General features: G+C 30.3%; 1 protein-coding gene across 1 annotated transcript; it reads right to left on the bottom strand.

The window, feature by feature from the left end:
* Window positions 1–2013: 2013 nt before the first annotated feature.
* LOC109185170 (abscisic acid receptor PYR1) lies at window positions 2014–3012 on the bottom strand. The gene has a single exon (XM_019335151.1). It carries the CDS (start codon window positions 2827–2829, stop codon window positions 2179–2181), a length of 651 nt encoding a protein of 216 aa, XP_019190696.1. The 5' UTR covers window positions 2830–3012; the 3' UTR covers window positions 2014–2178.
* Window positions 3013–10766: the final 7754 nt, after the last annotated feature.

Genomic DNA, 10766 nt, shown 5'->3' with positions numbered 1-10766 from the left:
AAATTCGATTAATTGCATGAAATTGGTTAGTTTAGGGACCTAATTGTATATTTTTTGAGTTCATTCGCCTAATTGCATTTTAGTGTGTAGTTCTATGCATGGTTCAATGAACCTTATTTCTTAAAAAAAATTGAGAAAGTATAGAATATATTGATATTACTTTGTAAAGAAGCGTGAGTGTTTAAAAATAGTGGGAATAATAATAAATTTAAAATTTTCACAAGTAAAACCTCATCAAATTATACATGTTGGCAGAATGTGGTCCAAGCTAATTTTAAAGTCCGCAAACTGATGTTGCTGTTACCACCCCCATCATCAGCCGGCGCATTACACCCTGATTCTATTTCTTGCCCTATCTATTTTTCGCATTTATTTTCAGTCTCTTTCCACTTTTAGGAATTTTATGCATTTAATATTTTTCATTTTTTTTTTTTGAAGGAAAGAAACCTAAGGTTCAGTTCATATTAATCTAATCCAATCACACACAAAAACCATGGGAAATTGGGAATTGAATTTTAGTCATTTTCGTTTGAGCAATTGAAGCAAGCTAAGCAAATTTTTTCTGAAAATGGTATTAGAAAAATTTATGAGTTAATACTTAATTTAGTCCACAACTATAATTGAATAAAACCATCAAAGTCGATGGCTTAAATAAACACAAAAAGACGTTTAGAAATAAATCGAGAAAAATCACTATAGTCGAGGATTAAATTGGGTATTAACTCAAAAATTTATCAAATTATTGACTACTCATCAATTATTATAGGTTGAAAACTCAATATTGTTTTAAGAATAATCATGCTAGACTCCCTCCATTTTTCACTGTATTTTTTTAGTGGCTGGTGTGTGAATATTTTTCACCAATAAAAATTCTTTGACTATTCAACTTTTTTTATTGTGGCGAGTTCTTTTCTTTTAGTAATATCAAGAAGAGATGCTAAGGAGTGAAAAAATAATTGGAAATAGTCATTTTCGGAGTTTTAAATGCCATATAGTTATATCAATATGTTTCTCTTTTAATATTTATTTTCTTGAATATAATGATCCGACATTTATCCAAGATTTTTTTATTTTTATTTTTTATGACTGCAATCTAATCTTATTTATAGTAGTTGTTACAGCTAATATATTAAAAACAAAATTATCCCATTGAAATTCACTAAGGAATGTACATAGTAATTCTCCTATATGAGTTCTATTGCATAGACTCTTAAATATTACTTCTTTAATTTTACTCTGACGGGCACGGTTAAGTTATTTTTTTCATGTGGGTCCTAATACAAGTATATAAATCAAGATTTTGTGTGTGAAAGTAAAACTTAAGAGTAGGAAATGAGATTACACATATTATTTGCATATTATTAACTTTCACTTTTGGATTTTATTAAGTCTTTCTAATAATATAAATGTAGTACCACTTGAAATTGAACCCAAAAAGGCAAAATGATCAAGGTTTAAAACAAGTTTGATAACCCAAGTTCCAAATTTATGGAAAATTTAAATGAACATTTTCGTTTATGTACAAAAATATGGTACCATGAAAATGGTTTTTTTTTTGAAAGTCCATGAAAATGGTTATTCCTTCCCATTTAATTATCACCGCTCCTTCGATGAAACAAAGAGTTTGAATTTCAAGGAGTAAACCCGACAACATAAAAAAAAAAAAATACAAAAACAAAAACAAAATAAAAAAAAAAAACCATAAAAGAAAAAATAAAATAGAAACATTTTTTTCAAAAAACAAAAGAAGTTAATTTCAGTTTTAGTCGTAGATTTATACATGAGAGTATTTTTAGTTTTTTTTTTAGAACATCTCTTTTTGGTCTTAGTATTATTTTGATATGATATTTTTTGTCCTCCATCAACATTTAATATAAGGGTATTTCGAATTTCAATTAGAAATTTTTTTCAAAAAAAATAAAATAAAAATATTATAGGTTAACTCCCTTTGTATTGAAAAAAATCAAAACAACCTGTATTTAATGATATTTCAATGATTTTATTGATGGAGGACAAAGAACAATAATACCACAATAATACTATAACCGAAAGATAATGTTTTGAAAAAAGAAATAAAAAGGACTCTCACCTATACAATTAAGCCCAAAAATAGAATTAACTGAAAAAAAAAAAAAAAAAAAAAAAAAAAAACCTTTTTCACATATATTCATCGTATCCTCAATGATGACTTGTGCCGCCGCCGCCGCCGGCGGTGCCGCCACCGCCACCTTCACCCCGCGCCATGGCTTCGGTGATGCTGGCCAGCTTCTGGAGGTTCAACCTGACGACGGTGTCGGCGAAGAGCTTGGTGTCCTCCTCGGTGTTTCCCTCGGGCACGTCCACCACGTAGGACTCCAAGACGACGGTGGTCGGGTGGCGGGGACTGGAGCTCAGCCCATGCACGGAGGTGACGGAGCGGTAGTTCCGGAGGCGGTGCTCGCCGCCGATGATGCTGAACCCCGTGACGCGGCGGTCTTCGTCGAGGACGTCGAGGCGCTCGGTGCTGGTGGCGGCCGGGAGGCCGGAGATGACGTTGACGTCACGCGTGTCGCCCACGGCCATCCGGAACCCCTCCCCGACGGCGCAGCTCTTGATGAAGTGCTTGTACGTTTGGGGGCGGTCGAAGCGGCGGACGACGGACCAGACGGCGTCGGGCGGCGCGTGGACGCGTTGTGCGAGTAGGGAAGAGCATTTGCCCGAGTTGACTCGGTACGAGTGGAACTGGGTGATCCATGGCTTCAGCTCCTGGAATTCTTCCGGACCCAAACCGGGTGGAACCGTCAAATGATGGGTCGTGGAGGACCCGGATTGGTTCGGGTCACTGCTCATAGAGAGCTCTGATTATTTCTCCAACACAAACCAAACTTGAGGAGATCGGAGCTTAGCAGAAACTGATAGGAAAGCAGACTTTTTATGGAAGAGGGATTTAGAAGGAAGACAAGGGTAGTTTTGGAAGTTTAAATATTTCTCTCACCTCCACATGACGTTTTAATTTCGTAAGTGTGTTTGGCTGGATTCATTGATGCCCAAAATAAGAGTTAATACCATCTGAGATCCTCCGAGTATAGTAATTTTGTCACGCTTAGTTTTAAATTTTTAAATTGATCATTTGTGGTCCTTCGATTTTCAAATTTAACCATTTGTGGTCCAAGTTAACCACCCATAGTCCTTCAAGTTTTGAAATTTAACCAATAGTAGTCCTCATGAAAGGACCATGGTTGGTTAAAATTTAATAGTTGAAGGACCATGTGTGGTTAACTTGGACCACGAATGGTTAAGTTTGAAAGTCGAAGGATCACATATTGTTAATTTGAAAGTTTAGGACTAAACATGGCAAAACCACTATACTCGGAGGACCTCAGATGGTATTAACTCCCCAAAATAATATAATGTTTTCCCAAAGTAGTTGTTGTATATTTTGATTTTAGGAGGAATCAACATTTTGGTCTCTCAATTATTTCTCAATTATTAATGTAGTCTCTAGTTTTTAATTTCAATCCTTGAATTGTTTAGGGATCAAATGTGACAAAATCCTTTTTTTGTACTAGTGTATGATACATAAAAGGAGTTCTATTATGTATATTGTACTCCAAATTTTTTACTTCCTCACTTTTACTCTATGTTACAAATAATGATATACTATTTTCATTATATTATATTTAGGTCCCCATAAAATGTTCACGTCAAGAATTTAAAAGTGGAGTAAACGTTTTTTTTTTTTTTTTTTTTTTTTTTTTGAAAAGGGTGAAGTAAAAGTTGAAAGTAAAAACTTAGAGTCCACATAGTATTTTTCAAATAAAAAAAAGAGCATGTCAAAATAGGATTCGTACTTTTAAAGTGAGACTAAGGGTGTGTTTGGTTCATGGGTTTACACACTAAGAATTAGAATCAAAATCATAGTTAATGTTTGGTCGACAATTTTTTTTAAAACACAATTATGAGATTTGATTAACCCTTCAATTAAAAAGCACATTCCCTAATTAAAAAAATGGTTTCATTATATCTTATTGGTAATATGCTTGCTTTTTTTTTTTTTTTTTTTTTTTTTTTTTTAAGTTTGGATGATTGCTTTTAGATTTTTGTTTTGATTTTTTTTTTGTTCATATTAGTGCTTTGTATAGTCATTATATTAGGATCAATTGTTTTTATTTTTGATTTTTTGTATTTTAAAACCTTTATTCCTATTATAGGATCATACATAACCAAACATCAATATTAGTAATTATTCAAATTCTATCCTACTACCAAACATGCAAAATATTTTCACCAAAACCCATACCATTATCAAATATTTGATTCTCATTCCGATTCCGATTCTCATGTGTGAACCAAATACACTCTAAATGTTATTTTGTTTTAGAGAAAATTATCATTCATAAGCTAAGTAATTAACATTTAGAAGTATGGATGCATATTAATGCGTAACGTATCCTCTCAAAAAAAAAAAAACGTAATAAAAATTAATGCGTAACGTATGAAATTTTGGATGCTGATGGTGTAAATTAAGTCAGCCAAATGAATCCAATGGGAGGTTTACGTGGAATAAGGTTGACAAGTCAAAAGTACAGCGAATATGGATATAAAGAAAGCAATGTATTATGGGTCACACTTTTTGGGAAAGTCTCAAGAACTCTTATTTGTGAGACGAATCAGATTGAGTTCGATTACTATAAATATTAGTATTTGTCCTGTGCGATGCACAGACAAAAATTTATAAATATTGTTGTAATGTTATGATACAAAATAGAATTAATTTTATTAAAAATGTAAGTATAGTTATACGTTGTAATATTTAAATGTTAAGAGAATATATGACAAAAAATGCATTCATATTGCTAATCTCATTTGCAATAATGATCTTACAAAGTTAAACGGACAGAGAAAGATCCGGACCGCCTCGTGATTTACACACACAAAAAATAATGATCTTACAAATCTATTAATATGCATTCACACTTAGGCGGAAATTTTTTTCCCTACTTAATTTTACTTTACCTAACGGACCGCCTCGTGATTTACACACACAAAAAATAATGATCTTACAAATCTATTAATATGCATTCACACTTAGGCGGAAAATTTTTTTCCCTACTTAATTTTACTTTACCTAACTTTCTTTGTAAATAAATTATTAAAAAACTAATCGAAATTACAAACTATTAAAAAGTTAGTGCCTCCCCCCCCCCCCCCCCCCCCAACACCCACACACACACATATATAATCAAAATTGATATAATACTCGTAGAAATTAATTCATGAATTTATAAATTTGTACGTGTTTTTTATCTTGCATCTTTGTGTTGTATAAACTTAATAATATCTTTCATTCATATATATATATATATATATATATATATATATATATATATATATATATAGATTTATGATGATTATGAAGTTCCTAAACCCTTGATATTTCATAACTCTCAAATGCACCAAATGGAGGAAAAAAATTTTCACCTTGATTCTGCTATATTATATATAGAGATAAGATACTTATATAAAAAAATATAATACTAAATAAGAATATAATACTAAATATAAGATTATTATTATTATTATTATTATTATTATTATTATTATTATTATTATTATTGTTGTTGTTGTTGTTGTTGTTGTTGTTGTTATTATTGTTATTATTATTATTATTATTATGACATTTGCAACAATATTGCTACTTCATTATGAGATGCTAGATCATGATTATGCTAATAGTTTTATTTCAAAATGTTAATTTTTTTTAAAGATAAAATATTAAATTTTAATATGTAAACAAACTAATTTAAATTTTATGAAGATGTCAGTTTTAGTCTTTTTATATTTATCAGTTTATCAAAAAGCTATTTTTACCAAACACTTTCAATCATAACAGCTAGCTTAACAGCTCTTCAGTTTTCAGCTCTGAGCTTATAGCTTTTCATCAGCTCCTAGCTTATAGCTTTTCTGCTAGGTTTGCCAAACAGAGCCGTAGTGACCTCTCTTATGTGGGAGGTCATGAGATCGAGCCTCAGTGGAAGCATTGTTAACTATTTGTGTTTCATTAGGTTGAGAAAGTATGTTCGAACAGAATTACTACAATGTAATAAAGTCAGTAGCAACAAGTGTTTCTATTTTTCTTCAAAAGTATTACACATTCTCATATAAGTAATAAACATTGTATTCTTTATTAGTATTACATTTTCCAGTATAAGTATTATATTTTATCTTGACCCGACCCATCTAATGGACAAGGATCCGTGAGACAGTCTCACACAAGTTTTTGCATTATATTATTAAGAGTTAATTACCGAAATGATCCATTGACTATAGCGAAATTACCAATTTGGTCATTGACTATTTTTTTTACCTAATTAAGTGACTCAACTTTAAAAATCCTAAACAATTTGGCCCTCCATTTGTTTAGCTGTTAGACGTCCATTTACTCAAGACCAAATTGATAATTTTGTTATAGTCAAGAGACTATTTCGGTAATTAACTTTTCGGTTTAATAAGAGAGAAAATAATGCATGTGATGATTGAAATGATCCATTGACTATAGCAAAATTACTAATTTGGTCTCAACTCTCAAGTAAACGGATGTCTGACAGCTAAACAAATGGAGAATCAAATTGGTTAAGATTTTTAAAGTTGAGGAACTTAATTAAACAAAATATAATCAATAATCAAATTGATAATTTCACTATAGTCAATAGACCATTTCGGTAATTAACTCTATTATTAATATTAACGTGAGTATTACATATAGATTGTGACAAGATCTATATGTAATAGTGACTTAGAGGTCGAGAAGTTTCAATCCTAATTAATAATATGTTTCAGCTTGTCCCAAAGTGACCAGCAATATAAAATGAGGGTGTTTATACTAGCTAGAGTCTACAAGTAATATGATAACACTTGATAGGTAAATGAATATGGCATCTTTTGATCGGTAAGTGTAGGTGGTGGGATTAGCAAACATAATAATGTGACATCTATCAATATAATGCATTATGATGTCACTTCGAATGCCTAGCTATATGTTATGCTTTGATGAGCTCTCATCTCAAATGATGATGAGTTTTGATTTGAAATTAAACAATGCTAAAGGAGAACAAAATATGAAAAGACAAGAAATTTATCTGATGGTATTAGTGAATTAATTAACAATGGTCTTAAATATATATATATATATATATATATATATATATATATATATATATATATATATATATGTTTATTACATAACTAGCTTGGTTGACGACTTTGTGTGAGTGATCGTGTACTTTTGTCCCTTAAGAGTGGTTGGATGTTCGAACCCCCTCTCGTATGAAAAAATTAATCTGACCAGCATTTTGTCCCTTAATTGGGCCGGCCCGGTGTGAACGGGGATTAGTCTGAGTATGGTACGGGCTTAAAGGTGCCTCCTACAGTTAAGGTCTGTTTAGGACACTTCGTGGTCTAACAAAAGAAAAATGTTTATTATTCTCTCTATCCCATTTTATGCTTCTTACTATTCATTGGTCAAACCAACTCTTTCTTCTTTGTTTATTTTCTTTAGTATTTTGTACTTATTTTTAAATTTGATATTTTGTGTTTAATAGTACTTTTAGTGTAGTTTTTAAATATATAAATTTTGTATACTAATACTAAACTTAATATTATAAAAAATTAAATTAAAAATAACTTCAGTCAAACCTCGTTAACCGAACCAGACACATAAAATGAGACGGAGAGAGTACATAACAAAAATGAGAGAACTAACATGAGAATAGCAGTTCTTCTAAAGAATAGGAACTAATAAGATTAATAGCAAAGACTAGTTCTAAACATCTTAAGACATGGTTTAAAAATTTAGAGAATAATATGAAAATATATTAGCATTGCCTATTTGCCTCCCTTAAACTGAACATTTGCATATGCTAACATCCTCTGTCTTTGCAATGTTGCCAGCTTGAGTGACTTGGTAAAAATGTTTGTAGCTTGGTGGCCTTTCACTTTTACAATAAACAAGTTAAATAGCTCTTTCTTTGACAAGATCTCTCAAAAAATACCTCCTGACATCAATATGCTTGCATTTTGCATGTAAAACAAGATTCCTGGACAGCTTGATAGTTGAGTTATTATTACAAAAAAAATAAAATAAAGAGTTAATTTCACCGAAGATCCCTTGTCTTTGATGGCAATTCTAAATTTAGTCTCAGACTATTGTTTTTGCCATTTAACATCCCAGACTATCATATTCTAGACACCTAAGGTCCTTCCGATGATTTTTCTGTTTAAAGCCTATTTTAAGAAAGGGTATTTTGGACTCTTCCATTGAAAATTTAAATGAGACCTCTATTGAGATGAAAGAGATTCGCAACAATATTGTTACTTCATTATGCAAGGATGCTAGATCATGATTATGCTAATAGTTTCATTTTAAAATGTTAAATTTTAATATGTAAACAAACCTATTTAAATTTGATGAAGATGTCATTTTTTAATCTTTTTACATTTATCAGCTTATCAAAAAGTTAATTTTACCAAACACTTTTAACATAATCAACTAGTTTAACATCTCTTCAGTTTTCATCTTCTAACTTATAGCTACTTTTCCGCTTTCAGCTACCTTTTCAGCTAGGTTTACCAAACATAGCCTTAATGAGTTTCCTCCTAGTGAAAAGGAGATCAGAACAGTGGATTAGAAATATTACAACATCCTTGAACCACTCTAAACCTCTTTCATTTACTTTATGCACCTTATTACTATTTACCTTCAATGAATTCTAAATAATTTTTTCAATCATTTTTCATTAAAGGATTAAATTAACAAGTGTGTATATATATAACCATTACAAAAATGAAATGAATATACAAGCTTCAATTCTGTTGTGTTCTAAACTCAAACTAATAAAATATCAAATATAGAATTGAAATCAATAAAATCTATCTCTCAAACCTCAAGTTTTAAAATTTCTCTCTACCAACTAACTCTACATACTTTTTTCCTCGCCTAAACTTTATATACTTTTTCTCTCTATCTAAACTCTATAAATATTTTTCTTCCGATCAATCCTACCTAAACTTTTCAAACATTTTCTCCCACCTAAAGTTTACAAAATTATTCATGTCTATTAAACCCTACAAACATATTTTCCTACTTAAGTCATCATATATACAAACTTTTTTTCCTTGCATAAATTCTACATTTTTTTGTTTGTTATCACTTTAATCATTTTATAAGACACCGACAAGGAAATTAAAGCCATGCCCTTCAACCTAGCCACTAAAACTCATTGAATATTTTTTTTTTTTTGCCATGTATTATCATTATTTTTCTGCTTAGATTTTATTGAGTATCACTTAGTACGTGAAAAGTGAGATTCTCTTTAAGTTTATAACATATTATTTTTGTGTCAACTATTTTTTTTATTATCAATTGTAATACATTAATTTATCTAAGATTTAATTAAAATGAATAATATATCATAAAAAATTTTGAAAGAAAATTATAACATAAATAATAAGTATTAATAAAAGTTGGTGAAAGTTTGTAAGATTGTATTCCATTTAAAATTTTAATAATCTTTGTAGATTTTTTTTAAATAAAAAATTTTATGAATGTTTGTGATTTTAATTTTTTATAGAAACTATAAAATCTAAAAAACATTAAATAAATTCTATAAAATTCATTTAAAAAAAAATTATGATTTTAAAAAGTCTTGGATACAAAATCGGAAATTTCAAGAAGAGACTTCGACGCTATTATTTAATTAATTAAAGGAATGTTTATTTATTTAATGGGAGTGGTTTGTCACTCCATATGGAAGAAATTATAAAAGTCCACATCATTCCACGGCTGTTCCAGCTACGCATGCCAGCTTCTGCGTATCTCTTTAAGAGCTTGTATTGAAGTTCAATTTATTAAATTTAAAACAAAGTAATAATCCCCATCAATATATTTAAATCTTCGCTTCCGATTCGATTACAATTGTAATTCAAACGTTAACTATTATGTAGTGTGATGATACTATTATTATCTTTTAAATGGGAAGTCACGAAATAGAATCCGATGATAGAGCATTGATTCTTTGAACAGAAAAAAAAATTGAAAAAGTACAGAACATATATTATATTACCTTGTAAATGATTCATACATGTTTAAAAAAATTGTAATTCAAACACTTAATACTATACGGGGTAAAGTTTTCTATGTGTTTGCATACGAGATCCTATGCTATCATATATACTATAAAAAATAAAAATAAATAAAAATTAGGCGTAATTATAATATTAACTTTGACCCCCAAAAAAGGGGAGAATAATTTAATTTAAATAAAATTTTCTCTTTTTGAGAAGAGGTTGTTACCTTATGATGGCATAAAAGGTTATATGCATCCATGCATGCATATATGGGAAGAAATAAGATGTGATTTAGTAATTTTGCACCAGTTAACTAAATTTCTGACAAAATAAATCAAGGAATGCATCCATTGAGAGCCATTTTGTTAAGAAAAAGAATATGGTCATATTTAATTTAAATTATTTCTTGTAAATTCAAAAAATAAGATCTTAGAGCATCCTCACCGGTGGTTCTTGGTATGGTTTTTGAGGAGTCCATGCTGAAGTGGAGGAGATAGAGATAAGAGAGAGAGAGGAACCTTGGTCTTTGCCGAAGGACCAAGGTTTTTGTCAGCTTTGTGAGTCCCACCAGGAAAGAAGACAAGGTAGTCTGCCTCGCGTGAGGCGCAACTCTTGCATCCAGCCGGGCGCGTGCAATAAATCTTTATTTTTTTTTCTCAATT

The sequence above is a fragment of the Ipomoea nil genome, unplaced genomic scaffold (assembly GCF_001879475.1).
Source record: "Ipomoea nil cultivar Tokyo-kokei standard unplaced genomic scaffold, Asagao_1.1 scaffold1317, whole genome shotgun sequence".
NCBI lineage: Eukaryota > Viridiplantae > Streptophyta > Magnoliopsida > Solanales > Convolvulaceae > Ipomoea > Ipomoea nil.
This window is presented reverse-complemented; position numbering and strand designations above follow the sequence as displayed.